The 27,084-nt window shown below is 35.5% G+C and overlaps 1 protein-coding gene across 3 annotated transcripts in view; it reads left to right on the forward strand.

The window, feature by feature from the left end:
• LOC134798118 (CHH-like protein) overlaps positions 1-23,545 on the forward strand; it is a 72,505-nt gene extending 48,960 nt beyond the window's left edge. For 2 of the 3 annotated variants that reach the window (XM_063770459.1, XM_063770458.1), the window contains exons 2-4: positions 17,545-17,765; positions 18,378-18,498; positions 21,921-22,069. In XM_063770459.1, the coding sequence (XP_063626529.1) occupies positions 17,545-17,765; positions 18,378-18,498 (342 nt within the window). In that variant the 3' untranslated portion in view covers positions 21,921-22,069. Of the gene's footprint in view, positions 1-17,544; positions 17,766-18,377; positions 18,499-21,920; positions 22,070-22,095 lie in introns of those variants that run through there. The other variant, XM_063770460.1, reaches the window with a different exon arrangement.
• Positions 23,546-27,084: the final 3,539 nt, after the last annotated feature.

The following is a 27,084-nucleotide window of genomic DNA, read 5'->3' on the forward strand; positions in this document are numbered from 1 at the left end:
TTTGTAAACGTTTGGATTTTAGAAACCACCGCAAAATTTAAGAAACCAAGTTTTATTACGTTGTTATAATTATAGGACAGCGTATACTCTAAATTTAGTACCAGTAACCGCAGAAGAGTTGTGGAAAATCCCCTGACTTTATTATTTGTCATATTAGTTTTCGCAATTTAAGCAGAAAGGACAGGACGGTCTAATTGGCCACACTCGAAATAATTAAGCGAAACTCTCAAAATAATTTCAGAGATACATTATTCTTAATCTAGGCCAGTTCTAAACATTGTTGCAATTTATTCGTCCCAGGATGTACGTACTTTATTACATCAATAAGATTGTTATGATGTCTCCGAGTTAAACTCCGGAACTATTCGTAATTTATTATTTTATTTATCACTGCGAGATGAAATTGAATTCAGAACGAAAAGTTGACGTCCTGTAGGTAATTACATTGAAATTGTATTGATTTACGCTCAGGCTTACTATTTAAATCCCAAAAGTACAAGCTACATAAATCGTCGTAACTCATTATTTTACCTACATGTGTGTCGTGAATGGTCAGTCTGGAAAATATCGATGACTCGCGGGGTATATTTTAGTGCCGAGTAGGTATTTAACCATAGACAATATGTAATTACTAATTATAATGTTCTCGTACAAGCTTGAGGTAAATGGCACGCTACAGTCACTACAATTGTTTAAATTCATTCATGATGAGGAAAATTGCCAATTCATAAGTTACATCATGCATTATTGTGAACAATGTACATTTATAAAATAAATTTATGTATAGATAGATTGACGGCAATGTCTGGCTGTCTGTTTGTGGCATCGTAACTCCAACGGATTCGATGCGGTTTTTTTTACGTAAAAGCGAGTTTTCTTGCGGTGGTTCTTAGCTATGATTCATAGACATCGATCCAGCAGTTAAAGAATATCAGCGCTTTTCCAAAATGACGTAAGGCATTTATGGCATTAAAATGGATTTTGTTGGCATATAGCGTAGGGTTATTTTTAAAATTTTTAATAATATAAGTTATTAGACTTATTAGATACGTTTGATATCACTAGTTATTTTTCCAGTTTCTAGTAAGTGGTAAGTATTTAGTGGTCAAAATAATCAAATTCATGTTATTGCTTTTAATTTTTGAAATATAAGTAGTTAAGCTTATTGTATAAAATTTACTCTGTTAAGGGGCCCACTGATTAACAGTCCGCCGGCCGGTATCGGCCTGTCAGTTGTTCGGAACTGACAAAATTTTGTTCTAACTGACAGGCCGATACCGTCCGGCGGACTGTTAATCAGTGGGCTACCTTGTAAACCTTGCCTGTAACTGGCGATTTAAGTTAATATATAGAGATTTTCTTGTAATAAATGAAAAAAAAGACTTGTGGTTGTGGTTGGCTACAGATATTTTTTAAAACGCTCTTTAACCAATCTTTAACTATATAATTAACTATAATATTGTTTCTTAGAGAGTTCATGAATCATGATATTTAGTAAAGGTTGTTTGAAATTGTTATCGGTGGATATGGTAGATATATTTGGAAACTCTCCTTTCAAAGATTAGATAATGAAACTTGATTAAATAATGATTTTCTTTGGGTAAATTGAGACTTTTTTATTTGTAACCGATTCGGTGTATTTATTAGCAACTTACATGTAGGCTATGTTCTCAGGCACTTAAGGTATCGTAGTAGTTTCTACAATGCGTAATATTGTGAGGCATATTCCATTAGCATTTGTGTTTTTAATTGCCATATTACATCCGCTTCCTGTAAGCAGCACTTCCGTCACATGTGTAGTCTATGACTACCTTTAAGAAATATTATAGTAAACAATCTCCACTTACAATATAACAATTTCATCTTAGATTTTCTTGTTCTTGAATGTTTTATTTAAGTACAAAAAAAACTTAATTTTTTTACATTAGATAAAATGTAAATTTTGTTACTGAAAATCGACAGAGAAGTTATCTTATTTTTTTATTAATCGACAGTTAAATATTTTCAAGTGTTGTTTCCCTTTCTGTGTGCCGCAACTCTCAGTTTCGTCGCGCGCCACGAGTGCATCAATCGGTACACTCTATTATTATGCCGTATTAAATTTATCTCTCGTAATCCAAGGCCCACCTGAGCGGTTCAACGGCACTAGACGCAACCAGTCCGTCTGGTTAACCGGCCAATATAAATTTACACGTGTCAACTACAATCGCACGCGATTCGCGACCTTATTGCCAAGAATTATATCCAACTCGACGTACACCTTATGTAAACCAACGGTCTATGGTTACATGACGTTTGCCGCCAAAGCGCCATTTATGTTTATTTTTTTTTAATTTTGTTTTTTAAACTGTATCTGCCCGGACGACCGCGATTAATGCCAGTTGTTCGCGAAGTTTCTTGTCTTTTTTTATTCCCTTTTCAGGGTGGGCTGAGATGTTATAATTCAAATAATGCAGAATTGTAATGAGAGAAATAAAAATAATTTTAGTTCGAGCGGACAATTTTAAATTATGTTCAGGCGGATGGATTGAAAGGGCGGACAAGAAAACTTTAATTTTTGCTTTTTTGCCTGTCAAGTCTGTAAATTAGAATGATTTAGCACAGCGCAATCGTTCTACATGTGCAAGAGTTGCGCGTAGTTTATGTAAACGACAGTCGTTCTCGAACGTTCGCGGCTTTCCTACCCAACTAGGTACTTCAGCGACAATTTTCCAATAGTTGGCCTCATAGGTTTTTTATGGTTACCTGCCTGCCAGTACATCGAGCATACCGGTTGCGAGTACTTTACACAAATAAACTTGACTCTCGACTGGTTTGTATACGCGTTTAAGTAACTGCCTAGTATAAAAATGTCATCATAAACTGTAAAAATAATTACAGTTACACTTATGCTGAGAAATTGTATTACTAAGTTAGTTCAGAAATAATTTACTTGAAATATGAATTACTCGTACGTTTTATATTTATTCAGGGATAATTTCATGAACTGGGTACAATAAATGTATATTACCTATTCAATTTAGTGTGCTTTAATAACCTATCTCTGACAGTTTAATGCATATATTCAAGAACTGAGAATTTACCTAATATCAAATTCTCAATATCTGTAGGTATGCTATTTATTAACACTACGAATGCAAAGTAACTACTTGTGCCCTGTTTATCAAAAGCTTGTAACTTGTAATACAAGTGGAAGTCCCTTTTTGACAGCTTTTGTTAGAAAGGGACTTCGACTTGTATTACAAGTTACAAGCTTTTTGTATAAACAGGGCATTGGTCCTTACTTGATAACTTGTCTAGTTTTAAAAACCTTGTAAACTCCTGACTAATAGGAATGTAATCGATTTTAATTCGAATACCTACGCCTTCGAATTTGTATCGATTATCGATTGGTTACCAAACGAATTCCTTTATCGTTACTCACTGGCTGAATGCAAATCAAGTTGTCTATGACCTGTATTACACTATCACTATTATCACGAAATACTACCTATATATTGACCCAGTACTTACCGCATTATTAAATATGAAATGTTATTCTGATCTGAATGTCTATATAATGGTTCTGTTATCTTTCACAATACAGAATTTCGGCTCTTTAACATATGTATTTTCCAAATGACGAATTTCCATATATGTATTACGATGTGCTTTATTGTTCCGCAACTTGTAAAATTGCATGGACACATTATTATTGTAATTATTGCAATGTATGGATCTTGTTATCTGAAATAAATATATTATATAAATATAATAAATAAATGGAATTGCAGCTGGATATACATCAAAACAAACTAATAAGTACAAGAAACACAGTTACAAAAATAATTGAACACAACAAATTCTTTCAGAAGCATTCAAATTTGAATTCGATTGAATTCCCTATCGAAATTAAAATTCGCGATAATACTGACACACCACACGATAATAGTGACAGTGCAATGCGGGTCTACGGCACCACGATCGCGTTGCACCACACAATACGTTTATGATCAATTGATGAAACCGAAACCGAGTGCACCGTGTGCACACGAGCTCGCACACATACACACGTGAGGATGCATTCGACCTCTTTGAATAGGTTTAGTTAATTGTAGATACTAAATAGCGCAGGCAAATTGCGAAGAATGTGAAATATACTTTGGCAAGCCAATTTTGTCAATAGAAAACTTTCAGATTTCTGCCGTGGTGAAAATTTGTATTATTTGTATTATTGTATATTTACTTAGATAGAAACTTATTAGTATGTAAGGTAAACGTACTGGTGCTCGACGCGGTCCCAGTACATGTCATCTTGAAAGAGGTGACAGCAAGGTGTCATCTATTGGGCATTAGCATGTCGAGCACTAGTACGTTTACCTTACCTATGCAGTTAGGTTTTATAATTATCTAAACTAAAGTTTCCGAGTTATTTTAATGACATAATTGCGCATGATTTACAGCGTGAAGTAGGACTCCGCAAGTCGTACGCGGTATGTTTTAATCAGTATAATTAATCAAATGTTTCTAGTCAGTTAATTGCATGTGGAAGGTTTTTTCAATTATTTGCACACGTGAATTAGTCGCGATTAACTACATCTGTGCTACTTATTTAAAACTATTACTTCTACTTTTTTTGATGACATGGAGTAGCCCTTGAATTGGCAACGGAATACAGGAGCCACATTACCTATACGTTTGACCGTCTGTTTGCATTTTTTCTAATACAGAATCAAAGCACTTCAGTACCAAGCAGGCTTGAACTCACGAGCACCCACGTTTTTTGCCAATTAAAGGCTTACCTAGGCTACGTTATCCACTTATTACCATCAGGCAAACCGTACGCTTGTGAAAAAGGCGTAGGTAGTTGTAAAATCAAGCAGGTAATCTTAGCTTAAGGAAAATATGAAAAAAACCGGGCAAGTGCGAGTCGGACTCGCGCACGTAGGGTTCCGTACCATGATACAAAAAAAAACAAAAAAAAAAGCAAAAAAAACGGTCACCCATTCAAGTACTGACCACGCCCGACGTTGCTTAACTTTGGTCAAAAATCAAGTTTGTTGTATGGGAGCCCCATTTAAATCTTTATTTTATTCTGTTTTTAGTATTTGTTGTTATAGCGGCAACAGAAATACATCATCTGTGAAAATTTCAACTGTCTAGCTATCACGGTTCGTGAGATACAGCCTGGTGACAGACAGACGGACGGACGGACGGACGGACGGACAGCGAAGTCTTAGTAATAGGGTCCCGTTTTACCCTTTGGGTACGGAACCCTAATATGACCCATTTGCGAGGCAAGGCAATGTTCTGCAAAGAACATAATATAATGCGTAATCTTAAGAGATAAGTAACCCTACAATATTAACTATCCAAGAAATGAAAATGAAACTATACTACCTACTTCATTGTAACTATACTACAGTACCTAAGTATTTACATTTCTAGCTATTTGGAAATGCATAACGCAGGCATTTTACACATTCTAACACTGCATAACTTCCAAGGCAAATTATAAAGTTAGAAGCACAGATTACGTATTCTTAAAGATGGAGCATATAATATACTTACTTAAGATATTTGCGTTCATCACACTTAGCCTCTCTCGCACTTAATTTAGAATGGGAACCCCATCTTTTTTTTAATGTGCGTCCATGTTTACCACTTGTAAATTAATTTAAAATATCTAGAAGAATAGTTTTAGAGATAACATTTTTATATTATTAGATATTACCTATAAGTCCTATAACATAAATTATTGAAATATCAAATAGTGCTATCCGCGAAGGATTTTTTAAGTAGATAAAATTGAACTTATGTGCGCTACATTTAGTAAATTTTACATTTGCATCACTTAGGTACGGTACTACGGGTCTTGCAGACTTAAAACGTGTCGTGAAAATAGAATATTAATTTACGTTATTTGTCTCTCTATCAATCTCGCATATTCGAGCAATAGAATAGAGAGGCAGATAATTTCGCGGTAGAGTCTCTGCCCCGTGACTCCACCATTGTAACGTTCAATGATATTCCTTACATTAACTCTTTTAACCTAAAAGACAACTATACACTAATATTACATTTTAAAGTTATAGATTATCGGCATTATTCATAAACGCGTTACTGACCTGAATTACTTAGCTATGAATCGTTTGTCTTTATCTGTCATTTTGACTTACGTACACATAAGAAAGGGATAAAACATAATTGAACTAAATCAGGCCCGTAAAGTATTATGAATAAGGGGGTATATGTTTGAGTAGTCTGTGGTTTAAAGTGACGCGTATATAAAATGAAATGATAAGTAGGGAAACGAATTTCACAAGCCTAACTTGCACAACTGCGTTGAGCGCTCGCGCAGACTGCGGGGCGGCGCTGCGCTGACGCCCGGGCATGCGCGTGGTGAGTTCATTATGAGCTCCTACGAGTACATAAGGAAGGAAGGGTTATATTTTGATATTTGTTTATGAATATATATTTTTTAAACCACCAGTACCTACCATCACCAGATCACCACATTGAACCATTTTCGGAGTTGTATTAACGTTTAGTACTTTAAAATTATGTATATATTTCCTGTAGTAGGATTGCATTATGATATTCAAATTCAAGACATCCAATAAACTTCTATTTCATAACGATAAAAAGACTTGGAAAAGAGCCATCTATCGTGTAATTTATACACTATTATATCTACACATATTCTGCCACTACCCTCATTTTGCACAATTATTTAGTTCAATTTTACTGTTCAAATATAGACACATTGATAAAATTTTCTGTTTATTTTAAATAATCATGAATCGTGTCATTGTCCTGTTCAATAAAACTATAATATAAAGTACCTATACAATACAATACTCTTTATTGCACACTTCACATAGTTTACATAAACAAAGACAATTGTATAGAGGATTGGATAAAGTATGAGAAACTGTCAATAAAACACATTCGTTTCTCATAAAGTTACCATGTTATATTATTTAATTTCATTATGACACATTTGTTAACAATTTATATTACACTGAACCATTCTACGCGAAACCTTGCACTTTAACTGACATTTAATTTAAAAGCATACGAGCAATAAGGCAGAAATCCATACGTTGCCACGCACGAAGTGAAAGCACGACTGTGCAAACTGTAGTTTGTTCCACATCAGACATTTCAATGCCCAGTTTAAGAGGATAGTTGAGGACGGCTGCTTAAACGTAGTTTCCATTTTCCTCCCATATATTGACATTATGGAAAATATTTTTACACGATTTATTTTATGTTAACTATAACTGGTTAATGCCCTTTCATTTGATTTTTTTCGCATTTTTGATTATTATAAGAGTTAGGAGCGAAAAACGAATTTCATAAATTTTGAATAACCTTATAACCCTTTTATGGGATAGAGCTACTACGGGTACCTATTACATATTTATTATTTTATGCGAGCGAATTCGATACTCGTATGTATTATTTTAATTGATTTATTTATAAAATGGATGTGCGCGCTCGGCACGGCTTGGATTTGATTGATATTACATTTAAAAAGTTATATTTAGTTTTGGCACCAACCCTTACCGATGAGACGGCCAGACATCGTGGTGACATGCTGATGTAATTTAGATAACGAATAACGATCCTACTCGTAATTCTTCTTAAACCTTGATCAATAATGAATTTATTATATTGGTGCCATCAAAGGTTGCATAGTGTCGTTATAAGGATAATAGTTGTCTAATAATGCCACAACACAATATAAACCTTAGAGACCATTCTAAGTGCGATATCGATTTTCTCATTTTTTATCTTCTGTCTATCGTTTTTCCAGTATTTGCGAAAATTCGCTTTCCTGCTTGCCATTTTGCTTACCACCTACTTCATTCTTACTCATTCCTATAAATAAATTAAAGATCATAATATAAAAGAAGTAAAGTACTCGGTCAATTGTATTACTACGCATCAACGATCGAAAACCCATAATAACGTAACAGGAAACCATTAATAATCTCACGACACCCATTAACCCATTCCGAGTAGCGTTATCAATAAAACAATCGCGAATCAAAACGCACGTCACTTCAGCTTCAGCTGACCCAGTTTCAGCGGACACGTGGTTAATTGTCTCTCATTGGTTGAGACGTCACGCGATGGCCTAGCTGCTAATTGAACGCAGACATGATGTCTAAGGAGTTGCCCATACTGTCGAGTATATTTGGCTACTGGCTTACCTACTTATAGTTAGGGAGGCGAGGTAGCTAAATGGCGTAATTCAACGGCGCCGTCGAGACCTATCAAAATCGAAAGATAAAATAATTTCGAAAAGAAAAGCTCGTATGGCAAAAACCATTTTAGCGGTGGGTTTGGCGTGTACGGTTTTTCAAAAATGTGTAAAAAAAACAGTTACTTGGGCATTCTCGAGCGCGTCAGATATTCATACTACGTATGCCCCGAGTGCCTCTGATAACAACGGTATACTAATCTGCCGGTTTGCGTGGTGGGGGTAGGCATATAAAGTAGTCAAAAATGCAAAAAAAAAAAATTTACTCGAGCGCGTCAGATTTTCGGAAGGGGTGTTAAGTAGGCCCCAAGGAAGCTTCCTTTAAAAAAACTGACGATTTCGGCGTGACGATAAGTTACGATGAATTTTTGAATATGCAAAAAAAAAAAGTTTTTTTGAAATACTCGAGCGCGTCAGATTTTCATAGGGGAGGTTTATCTCGGTATCCTGAAAGCATATTTTTTTAATCTGACAAAAATGTTGGTGGGTTCTCTTAATCTGACCGAAAAAGGTTTTTTGGTTTCTTTTTTTTTCCTTTCTTTCTCCTTGATAAAACGGGGAATTTAAGAATGACAATAAAATTACCTTTTTTGTTTATTTAAACTTTTTTTTTGTAAAATGTATCGTTCGCGACTTATATGCCGCAACGCGTTCTTAGGAAGACGAAATGGCTCCTCCACACTTCCGGTCATGCGGAAACCGGCAGATTTTGTATTTTTAGTAAGTTTTAGATTATATTCTTCAAAATAAAAAATAAAAAAATCGCGCTCGAGAATGCCGGATTAACGTTTTTTTTTTACAAGTTCGCGACCCTATAACTCGGCGGCGTCAAGGACTTATCGTCAGATTAGTTAAATTTAGTCTTTAAACACTAAAATCAACCCCCAATATCTTAATCTGAGGCGCTCGAGTATTTCAGACTATCCATTTTTTTTTACTAATCTGATCGTCTATCCTAGGCGCGCGTCACTACATATAGAGCTAAATACTTTACAAGGTTGTTCTATTAGGTCTAAGGTATCTCTCATATCTTAAACTGCCACGCTCGAGTATTGCCGAAAATTCCCCTATTCGCCTCCCTAACTATTAGTTTTCTTAGCGCCAATTGCACCATACCACTATCCTAGGGTTAAGCGGTTGAACCGTTAACCCAGTGTCAAATGTACTGGTAACCATGGTATCTCCAGGTTTAACGGTGAAAATCGGCGGAAAATCGGTGGAAAACGGCTAAACGCAAATTTTTGAAATACGAAGGATAGAAACTGGGAATTTAGTGGTATTGACCACTCTTTTTTTTCAATTCTATTAGTAGAATTTGAATGCTTAGTAGTGGAGATATTATATTGAAGCTTGAGCGGTCGAAATTCAAAAATCGGCCCCCAGGTGTCCACAGGCGATGGTTATTTTTGCAATAACCATCGCCTGCTAGTTTGCCTCCCATATCTTTAAAAAAGCTAAAAATTATATGAACCTCCTCATCTTAATGATCCAATGCCAGGGAAAGGCGGGAAAAAATAACGAACGAGAAAATCAAATCAATAAAGACAGAAAATAAAGAGTTAACCTCGAATTAGAATACGTGACGAGTATAGGATGACTCATGTTAGAACGGTCCGGGCCCGGGCCGAGGCTTCGGTCGGGAGCGTGAAGTAAGGATTTAAATCATTTAGCATATTTTTCGATTACAGACGCAAATAATTAAATGCCACAAAAGCGGAATTTATGACCTGCGTAGTAAACTCCTTCAGAGTACACAAACATATATGTACATCCAATTCATAACCTAAAGTGTGTAACATACGTTTAAATGAGCTCAATTAGTTTTCCACCATCATTCCATACGAAATAGGAAACCTTCTAAATTTAGAACGTCCTAGCTTTCCACGCCTTTGCATTTAGACGGCACTTAACCAACTTAACAAGAGCAAGGTACAGAATATGATACGATAATATTCATCCGACACATCGCACTATGTGACTAGCATAGCACATTACTTCGCTCGAAGTGTAAAATATGTATGCATTTTTCGTCTTATTACAATGGCATAAGATACAAAAGTGTATAGATGTATTTGGAGTTGAGTGCTATTAAGAGGGAGGCCGATGGCATGCAGCCCGATGCATTCAAGAACGTTGACTCTATTGAGTCCTCTTAGGGCCCATCCTTGTTTATTATATTATATCTAACTATATTATATCAGATACTAGCGACCCGCCCCGGATTCGTATGGGTTAACAAATTATACACCTAAACCTTCCTCAAGAACCACTCTATTGATAGGTGAAAACCACATGAAAATCCGTTCAGTAGTTTTCGAGTTTATCGCGAACAAACATACAAACACACAGACAGGCGTGGCGGAGGACTTTATTTTATAAGGTGTACTTAGTGATTTATCAAGACTTCATCGTCATATTGAACAATTGGGTCATCGCAAAGTTAAGCGCATCAAAAGCTAATTTTTGAACTTTTTGAACTGCAGGCAGGTTACATTTTTTCAGTAGATAAATACTTCAGACTCAAATACGAAAAACGTGATATACAATATGTAGCCGGGTCGTTAACTTTTGAGATTTCGTCCACAGAAGTGACCTTTTCCTAAAATGTGTTTGTCCCAAGTTACTTCAGGTAGATACATTTTTTTTTTTTGTAAAGTATGTAATTGTCCGTTGAGATGCGAAAATACCAAACGTTCTTAACTGAATAGAAGATTTTTTTTAGGAAATAAGTACGGTAAAATAATGCTTGTACAGAAGAGGGAACTCTATTTATCCACCAAATTTGATCAAAATCTGACGAAAAAAAAATCGTCAACTAGGTACATAAAAATCGGCCCTAAATATTATCAATAGCTTATGAATCTTATGATATGGTAAACTTCAATAAAAAGTTAAACACGTGATAACTGAGTATTTAGTAACTTTTAGGTACCTACTTAATACTTTAAATACCTTCCCGGGAACAAGATCTTGTCAGGCAGCTCTGTAGGCAGACGGAGGCTTTTAGTATTCAGCCACTAGTAGAGATAACAGGATGATGATAAATAAAACGGCTTAACAATTCACACGGCGGGATTCCACGCCGGCACCATGGCTGTCAATTATTCTGCAATTTTACTTGAATAGTGCTTTTAAGTACAGTAGGTATTTATTTACATACCTTTCAACTGTTTTAATGTACAGGCAGTTTTTATTGTGAATATTTATTAAGGAAAGAAGGAACGCAAAAATATAGTAATGTCAATTAACAACGTGATAATTGTTATGCTTCAAAATGTTGTGTTAGTGATCGATAATAAATAATAATAACTACCCCAAATTATTGCCGCCTACCTAAAGGTACGGTCTTGAAACTATAAAGGGTGATTTATTATTGTCTGACAAACCAATTTGTCAGAACAGGTGCAAAAATTACATTTTGTGTTTGAGATCGAACGATAATAATCGCGCCATTTTTTTCAAATCATTGCGTCCTCTTTGTTAATCCGATTTTGATTAAAAAAAAACCATAATAACAAAATCTCATATACGTTTTCATTACTCAAAATCAAAAGTAGGTACATTTTGTAGGACGTAACTGTAAGTTGAATTACTTAATTATAATGTCTGTCACCACAGGCTGTATCTCATGAACCGTGAGAGCTAGACAGTTGAAATTTTTACAGATGATGTATTTCTGTTGCCACTATAACAACAAATACTAAAAAGAACGGAACCCTCGGTGGGCGAATCGGGAAAACGTTTATCGAATTCTGACTGGGTTGCCTAACTACTTATAGGTACGATTAATTTTTCAAACTCGCTAATAAAAGGGGGAAATTCTTACATATATAAATCTGCAAACCTGCCAATTCAGGGAAACTAGGAAGCGATATCCGAATTCGCGCTAAGGCCAGCGTGAGGTCGCGCGAAGGTTACAACAATGGCGAGATGGTGCGATACCATCCATTGTCCCAGGCGGCCATTTTGTTCAGCGGCTAGTATTTATGGACAAGTGGTCAACGATTATACATAATACAAATCATTTAATTCCATTAATATTTACAATCATCGTAGGTTTTATTACTAAACTAGCGACCCGCCCCGGCTTCGCACGGGTTAACAAATTATACAAAACCTTCCTCAAAAATCACTCTATTGATAGGAGAAAACCGCTTGAAAATCCGTTCAGTAGTTTTTGAGCTTATCGCGAGCATACAAACACACAAACAGGCAGACGCGGCGGGGGACTTTGTTTTATATTTGAATTTTTCATTTCCATCTGTACGGAAAAGTGGCGTTTACTAACCGTGCATTGTAAAAAGGATTTGCAATACATAAAAGGTAAACATTACCACGCAATCTTAGGTGCAAGTTTTAGTCGCTTGTACTTAAATAACGTTAGGCTGACGGAAAAATACTTGCAATCGCGATCGTTACATTACAAGTATATGGGCAATGTCACCTCAAACTCACGACGCAAAAGTCCTAAAAACACTCGAAGTCAAAACTTTCTTACTGCATTTCAGCTCTGAACGAGCGTGGTGCCATTTTGTCTGTCCTCAACGACCACTTTAATTTGATCTCCATTACGTGTTTGCCCTCAACTGTCTGAGGTAACCGGCGGATCAGCTTACGCTGGCCCATCTGACATGGATACAAGTAATACAAGTACGATTTGGTGTAAACAAAATAAACTCGACGTTTTATCTGTGAGGCCGATATATTAATGTAAATGCAGTATAATGGTGTGTAATATTTGGAGACTAACACTATGAAGCTCGGGTTTATGCAGTCAGCTGCATAATAAGGTTTAATTTAAAAACTTCTCACGGAGCGTCTTGTTAACTCATTACGTATAACCAAGTACGCAAGTACCTACAAACTTTGTGGACACGCAAGTAACGCGAATTATTCACACTATTACATAACATAAATTATACATACCTACATAAGATGGGTTTAACTACTTTGCGCCCACAAAATAATAATAATTATCATCTAACTCTAACCCAACGCATTATGTATTGTATCTTCTGTTTTGTAAAGTTAAGGAAACTATAGTGGAAATTTTCTAATATCACATACATATATGAATGACAGTTTATTATAAATTGAAGTTATATTCATATATGAAGCTAGATCTACCATTTAACTGATAGCCTTGACGTATATGTATATGTCGCGCCAGATTTTAGTATTTACCATTTCATGATGTGGCAATCATTTCATGAAATGGTCACATCATGAAAAAGTCAAACATAGCCTAACAATTCTAAAATGTCATTTCATCAAAATCTTCGACTACGGCTATATTAGGGTTAATTCATAATCATAACATCCACGATGTGATCTTAGGCTGTTGCCATTATAAAAACAACTCAATTTAAATTCATACTTACTTGTACAATTACGCGAAGACCTACAAGTCTTAGGGTTTTTTTTACGTAGGACGGGACCCTAAAAAGGGCTGTTTATAAATCGTTCAATAATGCGGGGCATTATCTCTTGGGTGGCAGCCGGGCAGTCTAGCCTGCATGATTACTATTCGCGGTGCGCGCAAGACAAATTGCAGCAGGCGCAGCGAATGCATTCAACAGTAATTTGACTTCGTTGTTTAAATAAACGAGGGAGAATTTAGCGATGGGGTGAAATACGTTCGGAAAAGAAGGCGTCTATCCGGAGGTCAATTAAATTTCGAAAACTTTTTATATTTTTGTATAGGTTTGTTTCCTGCACGTTTCCTTCATTTCCTATTATATTTTCCCGAAATATCCCAAAACTTTTCCCACTTTTTTGAAACTTTCCCCAACTTGCACATCACCGTCCCCAAGTTTACCCTTCACGACCCAGTCCGCTCTTTTGATTGGATTCCTTTGAAGTATAATATCTAAGGACTGGCCTTTCGGGCAATAAGAATGGGGCAGAATGGGGCCAGGACAGCGGTGTGACACCGCTACAACGCGATTGGTTGATGAGTTCGCATCACGCGCGCGATAGGTCGCAACTACATGCGTTAGACTGCACGATTGGCTCGAATTCGTGAGTGACACCGCTGAACTAGCCTTTTCTTCAGGATTCTGATTCTGACGTTCACGTAAAGCACCATTAAGGGCCAGTTGCACCAACTACAGTTTACAGACTGATCAACATCACGAAGCAGAGATCTATGAAACTTCCCATACAATAAAATTTAGCGAACGCTTTAACGATGTCAGACGGTTAGGTGCAACCAACATTAAGTCATGTTACTGACTTAACTACCCTACTGCGGTAGATACAGGCCTCGACTCGAGTGCGTTCACTCCTTATTCACATAGAAACCGTGGAATCTTATGTATAATTGATGACGTAGCCATATACGACGCCGCCGTTCGCAATTCCCCGTATTTTAAAAGTATAGTCAAATGTCGGCCGCTGATCGACAGCCGAGTTAAACAGAGTCGTTGCAAACGCTTACCAAGTCGACTGAGTAACCAGAGGACCTACCGCAAAAAAACTCTTGCGTTTTGGAGCGATAGAGGGGCAAATAGATGAATGTACGAAAGAAATGGTTGGTGGTAGGTTAACTGCTTTCCGATTAGCGACTATTTCTTTAAATATCTTTAAATATTATAGGGACATTCTTACACAAATTGACTAAGCCCCACGGTAAGCTCAAGAAGGCTTGTGTTGTGGGTACTCAGACAACGATATATATAATATATAAATACTTAAATACATAGAAAACAACCATGACTCAGGAACAAATATCTGTAGGTATCATCATACAAATAAATGCCCTTACCAGGATTCGAACCCGGGACCATCGGCTTCATAGGCAGGGTCACTATACCCACTAGGCCAGACCGGTCGTCATATTCCTTTTCGATTTAGTAGAGAGTAGTATTTTTTTTATAATCGTTGTCAATACTAACAAAGCTGTGATAATCGTTTGTCCTTATCCGTCACTGACAATTCCATTTCTTAGAAAAAGACAAAATTAAACCAAGAGATTCCTAAGTTTTCGATGTTACCCCATTCCAGCTTAGGTACCTATACTAATTTCGATAGGTCACATTACAATGGCCTTCTAAAACTTGAATCGTCTGCTCTAAAGGAATACACGGACTCAGTTCTCATGCGAGGACTAACTTTATTACATACATCATTCAGATTCGCCAACTTATTTAGTCTACAACAAAGCCTTTACCCCACGGATAAAAGGGCTATTATCGCTTGTTTCAGATCCATGTTAAGTTGGTGGTTCAAGCTCGTTACGAACAAAGAGACCGATCTTTACGATCGTGAAAATCGAATCGAATCGAAACGGGTTACGGTTCCGTTGCGATTGTTTCATCGTCAACGTCAATTTAACGGATGATTCGTTGTTTATGAAAAGAGTTGTGTGTTTCCAATTAATTGGAACACACAACTCTAAATTATTTATATTAAGAAACAATTGAGACGTTTAGGTATTCAACCGTAGCTTTGACTTGTTTTGTACGAGTAAAATTCGTAATCGTAGCATGATTTATCTCTGCGGGGTGAGGCCCTATCGATGCTGAATTTGAAATGTACAGTATCCTATTGTTATTCTTCTCTGTAATCTCAGCTACCTATAAAATTAAGTTCTAACGTATGATAAATATTAATTATACAGTACAGTAAGTGCACTTTAATTTTTTTGTAAATTCATCAATCACAATACAAAAATACCAGAGTATTAACTCTACCTGCGATCTGCGAGCATTAATACAGCACCTTCAAGTTTCACTGATTAAAAAGTGTATCATTTTCAATTGTGATTTCTCGCATACCTATTAAGAGATATCAATGCCATCGCTAGTGTGAAATTGAGAAACCTAGTTCGAAAAGTCAACGACAGAGCCTCTTAGTGCACCTATACTTTCTGCACGGCCCCTATCTACTCAGATAATCGGCCAACAGACTTAGTGGGACCACCATCGCACTATATTAACACTTTACAAGTCCACTTTGCTTAATCACTAGCCACTCACTTGAACTGCCAGTTTCAAAGGACTTAATACAAGTTTCCACTATACTTTACCACGGTAGGATTTTACAGGTCGTTATCACTTTACCTGACTCGCTATAATAACACTCTTGTCCCATTTAATAGGGTATATTTTCCCTTGATGCACGTCTCACTTAACAGCTTGCAGATAACAACTTTATCTAAGACTCTGCAACATTCTTATGCCCTTCACAGAAAGTCTATTTTACATAAATTCGCAGCAAAATTTTGTAATTCCTGCGCACGTGATAAATGCAAATATGAAGGCTCGCGCCTGACAGATGGCGATTGCGCGGAGAGCTGAGCTTGCGACACTGCAATGTAATTTCAATCGCTTACATAGTCGAATACTCCAAAGAACCAGTATATTTGCACTCTTCAATGACCGCGTAGTTGCCACGAATCGGTGGCTCAATTTTTTCTGATCTCGAGACTCGCTTGGAGTCGGTAAGCAGCTTAAACACGGTCTAGTATCGAATGTTCGATTTACCGACCGTAATTATTATAAAATCGATTAGTGCTAGGGCCGGGTTAGACCTTGGCAACAGGAAATTGAGTTAGTTTAAAACGTAACCGTTAAGCGTAACGAGTTAATAGGACCTTAGCTTAATTAGTTTTCTGCTCAGATATATCATTTCTATCCCATATTTATGCGACTTAGGTGGTCACTTGTACACCAGCGCTGTTACATTAGGTAATTAATAACAGAATTACCAATGATACCTACTTATTCCTGAAAGTCCTTGTGCGAGGCAAGAGTCTAAATAATCTTGCAACATATGATTATGCGCGTTTCTTTCATAGGCCTTCTTGGTCTCTTCATAGACGTTCATACTTGGTTGAACGATACGATGCAGGGGCATTCCAGAAAAGCCGATATTTGCTATGATAACGCTTGATAAGATAACTTAGCTTTAACCTGTCCTCTCCCACGGGCTCAAATATGGGTCAAAAAGGATAGGCCAATACATACATTATTAAAGTAACTTTCATTTAAGTCAATGCTCGTGGGACAGGACAGGTTAAATTCAACTGTACTAGGGAGGTACAGGTGTCTAAAAGATAAGTGCATTCCCGTTGCCAGGGAGGTTTTGGGATTATACTGAGCAACTTTTACTATGGGACCAACCACGAAATCGCAAAACCAACCCCTCAGATCAATTCTAAATTCAAAACTTCAAGGTCGTTTTAGGCAGGCAATAAGGTACCCTTGGGAGTTAGTGCGTTACTATTTCTAAACCGGCAGCGCCATCTACTGTCAAATCCATTTACTAATCGACTTCTTTCTCTGTTACAGATGCATCTAAGCTCAGTACAATTGGCGTGCGCGCTCCTGACGCTGGCGCTCGCCGCGGCGGGCGCGCCCCCCGCGGCGACGCCTCACCACGTCGCCCGCCGCTCTTTCTTCAACCTCCAATGCAAGGGCGTCTATGATGCCGCCATCTTCGCTCGCCTTGACAGGATCTGTGACGACTGCTATAATCTGTTTAGAGAGGCGCAGCTTTATACTTTATGCAGGTGTGTTCGAAATTTGAATTTTGTTGTCTGTGGTAGCGAGGATACGTTAAAGTCAACAATCGCACAATGTGAAAATAGTAACTAAATTACACAATAGATGGCGCTAGTCGTTTATTGTAGGTAATTTTCGAGTTAATATTTTTTTAATTAAACATTATTAGCTTAATGTATCCTTGTTTAGTGTATCAGATTTAGGTATATTAAAATATACCCAACCTGTAATACGATACAGTAACTTAATTGGGGATTGCGCTTTCAATTTTGAGACATTAATAAATAATAAACAAATATTATTGCCTCAGGGAGTAGTGAATGTTGTGCCGTTTTTGTGATTAACTTTATGTAACCCAAAAAAACATTTATTTACTTACAATTAAACTATTATGACAACTTTAAAAAGCTAGTCAACAGATGACGCTCTTACTTACTACTACCCACATTAGTCATAGTTAAATAGCTTTAAAATGAAAGAGGGTTTAATTTATGAGCAAAACTTTAGTGACTGTACCTACTCGTCTCAGTTTAGATTTTATTTCCTGATTGAATCCTCTTTCGTTTAAACATCAAATATGTTGTTGTATATGTGTTATAATATGTTTTCCTGGGGAACAGGCAAGACTGTTTCACGACAGAGTACTTCAAGGGGTGCGTCGAGGTGTTACAAGAACAAGACCAGCTAGAGCTCTTCAAGACATATATAAAACAGTTACATGGGGCGGATCCAGGGATTTAGGTGAACATTTTATTTTGTTTTCTCCTCTCCTTCTTCCTTTTCTTACGGGTCTATGAGACCCACCACACTAGCGTCTCCCGAGCGTCGGCGTCTTGTCAACTCTATGACTGCTGCTCTACGCAACATTGGCGCAACTGTGCAGCGACGTCATTTTCCATAGCGCTACCAAGACGCGGACGCTCAAAAGATGCTATTGTGAGGGGTCTCTATAGGGTGACATCTGAGACATAGTTAGAAATAACGCTCAGATTACAGCCTAAATAAAGACTAAGGGCGACCCCACACTAGCGTTTCCCGAGCATCGGCGTCAAGTCAACTCTATGGCGCTGCTCGACGCAACGTTGGTGCAACTGCGCAGCGACGTAATTTTCCATAGCGCTGACTATACGTCGACGCTCAAAAGACGCTAGTATAGGGTGGCGCTAACTGCTTCCTTTTCTAATTATTTTTCTTCTTGGGGTTAACACTTAACAGCATGCACTTTCGCTGGTTCTGCACTGGTCTAGTTTCTAGCACCTATTTCTAACACACCTAATCGCATGGCTCTAACCTTACTAGCTTTAACTAAGCTATAAGATAGGTACCTACCTACTTAATTTTTTTACTAATTATTCTTCCCTACCTTACGCTAGAGCGCCGTCATGATTATTAACATTTAACATACTAAGATTATTGCAAATCGTAATAGTCAAGTTGTTTCTATCTAAGTTTATTAAGATCTTTTTACTAAAAGTCAAATTTAATTGTACTTTCGTAATGAATAAAATGAGTGAAGTGAGAGATGAATAAACGAGGACGAGATTGTTGCCACTGCAGGCAAAGAATGGCATAGTGTAGCATTAGATAAATCCAAATGGAAACAGCTGGAGGAGGCTTTTACCCAGAAGGGATCTACAGTAGAAAAATAAAAACTTAAAAATTTATGTATTAAATAAGAATTATAAATAACTTTAAAAAAAATACAATTCTCTGTGGAATAATGAAAGCTCTAATAAATAAATAAATAAATAAATAAAATAATGAATAAAGTTTGTATTATTCGGTAAAGCAGCCACGTTATTTATGGTTTTAAAAACCTAGGACATTCATCTTCCATTCCCGTTTGAGCAGTTTGGGGAAAACCCCTGACTAAGGCAAGTCGATATCACGGGCATGCAAAGTTTTAGGTCAGGCAAAAGCTCCATATTGTAGGTACCTACCAAAATAAAGATAAAAATAACTTTGAATCTGGTTTATAAACAAACTACAATAAACCCATTAACTCCAATTTATTATAGGTATGTGAGTTAACCTTTTGCAGTAAAAATTAAAACTGATATCGTTTAAGTAGGCGTTTTGATCTTACCAAAGCCTTTCCTTAAGCCCCGCTTAAAAGCTTGTGTAGGCTTTAATGGACTTCCTTTCTGATAAAGCTGAACTTTTATCTACTCTGTAGCCTTTTATTAACTTTTCGCTCTCAGTATTTTATTTCCTTCAACATATTATAATATACATTTGTGACGTCCCACGGTCAAAGGTACCTTATGGCGGGTATGGAGTTATGCATACCCCAGTAATCTACAATAAATAAGCTATCGATAACACAAAAGATCAACCTTCTAGGTTGCGTAGTTACAGAGATATGATTTTTTGAAAATAATGTTGTGAAATTAGCAACTTTACGATAGAGAAGTTTTAAGTTTAGCCGCCTAAAAAACTATGTTCCTGAAGTAAGTTACATAGTTGACTACAAATAATAATACCTTATATATGTGAGATTAAAAAAATATTGCGACTTGTTCTGTAATGCAAATAGAAACTTTTGATATCGACTGATTTATGTGTATACTAGCCAATCTCTTGAAAATAAAGTTTTATTTCATTTTCACGATTGATTGCAATGAGCTCTCAAGATTTAAATTCTATCTATTAGAAAACGACACTGACAGACAGTTTAAGCAAAAAACAATACCGATTTAGAGGTGAAAATGTATTTTCTGACTTTTTCATATAAAATCACAAAATAGAATATTTTTACTTTTAATGTGACACACAATCAATTTTTCTGAGCACATATGAAAGAAATTCTGTCATTCAAATGAAATAAATCCTAAAACCCCAACTAAATACTATATTTAACCCCTTATGCCACTTTAAACTTACATAACAATAACAGTATTTGCTCCATACATTTACGAAAAGGTACCTTATGGAAATAAATCTAATAATACATCACTACAAAATATCAATCATATTACAGTTTATCTTTTATGAATAGAAAATATTAATTTACATTAAACTGCCCCAAATTTAATTAGTTCTTCGTCATAATAATCTTAAAAAAGACCAATAATTTGTATGTAATGAAAAGGTACCTTGTGATTAAGTTACATGATGAGGCATGATGATGATGGAACAGTTAGGATAAACTAATAATATTTTGGGGTTAAGATGGTATAAATCGTCTATTTCTTATCAATAATATATTTCGGTTGCTATTGAAGATAAGCGGCATTGAGGTTTAATGACCTCAGATATTCCATAAGGTAATGCGTCGGGTATTGGCATTTTTCAGCAAACCAATGGCTGATTTACTGCATGCGACCAAACCAAATGAAGATTATTCTAGTTAAGAAAGACTTGACGAGAGTAACTTTGGTATAATAGCAGGCTACTTGGATTTGTGATGTCGGTCTATGTACGGTTATAATATTTGCGAGGCGCCCCAACCAGAACTGAAATTATCAAATTAGTTTTGCAGAATGCTAATACAGTTCTCTACCAAACTTCTTTTCCCGTATTGACTAGTTTTTTTGGGAATTTTCAATCTTTTTTCCATAAGGTACCTTTTCTACTAAACTCTGAGACGACATTACTAGGCTTATAACTAACTTATAACAAAAATAAAAACAGGTAAACAAACGTTACGCATTAAGGTTTCAGATCACACAATAAAAAAAATTGAGCATTTTTTCACCTCTTTACAAAACATTTCATATCTCCGAAACTAGAAACCCTCATAAGGTACCTTTTCCCGTGGAACGTCACATTTAAGTATCTACCTTTTAAAGAACTTATTACTCTACTTACCGAGAGTACATACTCTTACAACGTCCGATATTTTTAATTTAACTTTACTATTTTTTATCAACTGAATAAGCATGGTTCTAATTTGTTCACTTCTAGACTTACTAGATGATATTTATTTTCAGTAAAGTAAAAAAAAACAATACAAATTTACTGTGTACCTATTTATTTAAAAATGTATTTTAGACGCCACGGACGAACGAAAATCTATCTTTAGCATTAAATTTCGTCTTCAGTGCACTGTCCGTTAAAGTTTGAATATTTTTTTTAAGTTACGAAAAACGGTGATTAGCGATTAACCAGGCCCAAAAAAACCTTACTATCCCGATACTAATTATATTTTGTTGCCGTTCCAGGGCCAAATGTTTCACCACGCCCTACTTCAAGGGCTGCATGGAGTCTCTGTACCTCTACGACGAGGAGGAACAAATAGATCAAATGGTGGACTTCGTCGGACGCTAACGCACTCAACGCCATCTAGCGCGCGGAGCGGTAAACCAGCGCTCATCACACACGCTCCGTCGTCACTATCGCCATCTAGCGCGCGGAGCGGTCAACCAGCGCTCACCACACACGCTCCGCGGTCACCATCGCAATCCCTGGCCGCGCGGACGCTACCACCTTGCGTACACTGCGGTCAACGCAACCGCGGCGGTCACAGCGGTCGCCACCGCAGAAGCAGAAAGTCACGTTCCTCCTGCTTTCTATCCTCAACGTATTCTAGTCTATTATGCGGCATAAATTTATTTATGTTTGCAACTAATGTAATGTTATCATAATTCGTATTTAAGGACATTTATTATTATGTATTTTATTAAACGAAATGTATATTTTATTAAGTGTTGTGTGTAAGCTTAGCCAAGAAGTAGTACATAAATCAGTCCACCTCCTAGGTACTGTCTGACAGCTTCCCGATGATGCTGGCCATCTGACTCGAACGAATTCGCGACGCATTCCAAAACCAGTATTTTTAAAATCCTACGCTTTTTTTTACTGTTTAAATGACTAAACATAGACCTAATATACATGTACGCTGTAGTGATAAGAATCACACAAGTGGCTTAACGTTATATATTGTCAACTAGGTATTACATTATTAACGCCCCAACATTTTCCCATTACTAATTTACAATTTAAATTTAGATTTTATAAGTATAATGAACAAAATAAATTATTTAAAGTCCCAGTATCACATACCATATCCTATTTAAATACATTAAATAAACTCTAAACAGACGTTATAATCATCACAAAGTATTTTAAATAAAACTGTTGTCTGTTTATTGCTTTTGTACTGGAAATAATTATTTTTCGCTGTAATTAAATTCTTCGCTTAACCGTTTAGTGTTAAAGGGAGCGAGGTTGAATTTATTTAGTTATTTAATTTAGTTTTAAGTATTTATAAAGATTTATTTTTATATACTTCCGAACTATTTATTGTTATGATTTTATTTATTTGCACAACGGAATATGCAGCTATAGAGGTGTCAGTTGACGGAGTATTTTAATCGGTATTATTTAAAAAATATTTTTTAAATGTAAAACCTGTATTTTGTCTCACAAGGTGCTAATTATGCGAAAATATAATAACTAAACATGTTAATTCTTAAATAAATCAAACTGAAATTCAATTGTTACTATCACCTATTTATATACTGATATACACAGCGGTTTATACTTATTTAACAAATCTTTCGCTTGTCTCTCCGAATCTCACTTTAATTCTATTAGCTAAATAAATAAAATAATGTATTTATTGATAACCCAACAAATACATTATTTAGTTAGATTTGCGCATTGCGTATATGTAGGACCGAGGTGCCAATAACCGTAGTAAATATTGGTTAAAGATATGTAGAGGACCTGTGGTATTAATGTAAAGAATATAAATTTAGTAAAGTGTACTGTATTTGTATTAATTTTATAAAAACAGCCAAGAAACGCTACGGGTTCCGTGAAATATATTTCATTTCGAAAATCATTTGTGAATTTTATTACACCTTTCACCTCCATCCCTCCACCTACATTAGATCAAAAATCACAAACAATAATCAGAGCCACTTAACTGCAAAACGTAATTCAAGACCAAAAAAAGTAAGACAATGTTGCCACTGCAATAATTTGTTTGTAAAATAGTAAATTCCTTTTGATAAATAATCACGCTAAGATAATTTATTTATTAGTATTTTGACTCCTACGATTTAAAAAAGTACTTTTATTTACTTATTTTTACATAAATACAAGACGCGCTAGTAAAAAGTGGCAACATTGTCTTACTTTTTTTGGTCTTGAATTACGTTTTGCAGTATAGCATGTGCATCCGTGGGACACAGAATAAATATTATAGCGACATTCTTACACAAATTGACTAAGTCCCACGGTAAGCTCAAGAAAGCTTGTTGTGGGTACTCAGACAACGATATATATAATATACAAATACTTAAATACATAGAAAACATCCATGACTCGGGAACAAATATTTGTGATCATCACACAAATACATGCCCTTACCGGGATTCGAACCTAGGACCATCGGCTTCATAGGCAGGGTCACTACCCACTAAGCCAGACCGGTCGTCTGACACAGAATAGATTTGACTTTGGCGACGGGGCAGCCCTAGCCCAGAACCCTATAATCGGCACTACTTTGAAAAAAAAACTCTTATCTTGTTCTGTCAATCAAAAGAAAAATGTAATAGAATATGTATGTGATGCAGAGTTGCCTTTCAATTTTGAGTAGCAGTGAGATAATTATGAGATTTTTCAAAGTAGGGGGCTGTCCATAAATTACGTCATCGTTTTATGACGATTTTGACCCCCCCCCCCCCCTAAAATCATCCAAAAATCATGCTTCGAATGACCCCGTTTCCTCCTACGTCATGCTACCATCATCCGATGTCCAGACCCCCCCCCCCTAATTTGAAATGACGTAATTTATGAATAACCCCTAGTGTCATTAGCAATGGATTGCTGTCCATCTTTCTATATTTCTCTTTTTGGTTTATAAACTTACTGTGGTTTTGTGTTTATAATAAAGATGATAAAATATATCTACTATTACTGATACAAGAAAATGAAGAAATTAAATAGGTATGAATAATGGAAGAAATGAAATGAGTAGCTAAAGTAATTAGGTAGGTAAGTATGCCTACTTGCCTAGACAGTGTTTGATAGAGAATGCCTCTTTTCTCAAACATGCGTGGAAATATCGTCTTTGCATCTTATCATGAGGAATGGAATAATGGATAACATGATTTCAAAATGACAAAAAATAAAAATAAGTTATAGTCATTTATTATAAACAATACAATTAATCTATTTTGACACATTTAAACACATTGTGCGAATCACAGAAAGGACATAATCATTTATCATTAGATAATTACAGATAAAGTTACAATAATATAAAGTGATTTTGTTCTGTGTAAATGTCTTTGGGAGACCACAACAAGTGTGATTAAACTAAACATTTTCTAAATACCTAATCTTATTAAATTTATATCAGGATTGTGAAATGAAATATAATGTGTACCTAACTACCGACACCAGAAAATTTCCTTTACTTAAAACTTTACTTTGACAACTCAAAATATTCACGCCAAATATGACCGTTTAAATACCTAATAGACTTAGTAACAACTTGCTGTTCAACGCTCGGTGTTTTTGCTTTTACATGATACTTAGGCCCAAAAATACGTTGTAAATTTTTTTAACTGTGGCATATTCGATAATTTTAACAAACATTTGCGTTTGTCTAACAAAGGTAAACTAGAATATTTTGAAGATAATACGCTTTGTGTTAGTTAAATGATTGAGTTTTAATTTTTAATGAAGTTTTGTAAGTCATTTGTAAGAAAAATATTCCTAAAAATTTTTGTCAACGCGTTTTTGAGCCTTCATGTATGTTTCTATGCTTTAAAATGTGCCGAGCGTGAGTCATTGCTTAAGTTTAAAGACACAATTGTATAGTCGTTTATTTTATTGTATAACTGAATATTGCTTCCTGATCTCTTTGTTATAAAAATCTTACAGAAATGAATAAAAATATAGTCTCACATTAAACTTAAATGCTAACAAGTCAATATATTGTTACATCGCGATAATAACCATATCGAAAACTTAAAATACTATGGTAGTAATAATTATATGCTACGCGTCATTAAAATTATTGGCGGCAGGATGTTCTACAAGTAGAATGATATTTATATAACTTCCAATAAACATTTAAATGTGGACTTTACTACCACGGAATAAGAACTTTTTAATGCTTAATTTTCAGCAAAAACAAGGTATTACATGAACAAGTACCTTATTACTCGTAGAATGAAATAAGGTGTAAATCGAAATCTTTGGGAATGACGCCGCCATCTTGGAAGCCTGTCGTGGTACAATTACACATCAACTAAAGTATTATAATGGCACTGATGATAACTACAATATAATGTCTGCAATGTGGTGACATCTTAAAAACAAACATATAAAAAGACGTATCTTCTTAAAGACAAACATATAGGTAAAATCAGCAGCATAAGTAGTTAAACAGGCGAGGTGTTCAAAATTACCTACACACGCACTTTTTTCTAAATATGTAATAATGCTTGTTAAGTTTATTTTGAACTCCTCGCCCGATTCGCAACTTCTGATGCTAACTAATTAATGTTCAGTAATAATAAACTTTACCAACAGAATAATAAAATACTTCCTAAATTACGATTTAACTCAACACATAGACGGATGTCAACAGAGCGTTTTTAAAAGAAAATACAATGTTAATAAGAAGTTTTATAAAAATATTTTTTTATGTTTGCGTATACTTACATGATTCACTAACATAGATTTTATTTTTTGTATTTTATAATTTCTATCACTAATAATATATAGAAAGAAAAAATAATTAATTGAAAGAAAAAGTGAGCCTCTCTATCCAAATTACCAGTAAAAACATATTTTAATCACAATATTTTATACCTATTCTCCAGTTCCCAGTATACATAGAAACAATGGATCAAACGCCATAGTGAAAAGGCGGTTAAAATAAAAATAATCATCAATGTAATTTCGTAATGCAGCTATGAGCTCACAACGTTATTATAATATAAGTAGTTTTCTACATTTTATTTATTACTTACAATTTCATTTCTTTTGTTTCTTCAATATCTCACCAGACGGAAAAGGTTGGCATTTCCAACCGATCACAGCCACGTTTCATTAAGCAATCAGATCCTTCCGTTTAAGTATAACCAACTTCATTGATTACCCTCCTTATAAATTTTGCCTACGAAGATTTGTACTAATTTTTACCAAAAATATATTTTTTTTATACAACAAAAGCTTTCTTTGTTGTGTTTTAGTCTTTGTGGGAATAATATATTATACTTAGTCAAAAATTAAAGCACCGAAAAGGAACAAAATGGAATAAATCACAGTAAATCTTACTGTATGTACCCACATTTTTAATTTAAATTTGTGTCTCTAAAAGATATGAAAAAACAATACCTCGATTTAATTTCTAAGAATGTT

The sequence above is a fragment of the Cydia splendana genome, chromosome 16, assembly GCF_910591565.1.
Source record: "Cydia splendana chromosome 16, ilCydSple1.2, whole genome shotgun sequence".
In the NCBI taxonomy this organism is placed as follows: domain Eukaryota; kingdom Metazoa; phylum Arthropoda; class Insecta; order Lepidoptera; family Tortricidae; genus Cydia; species Cydia splendana.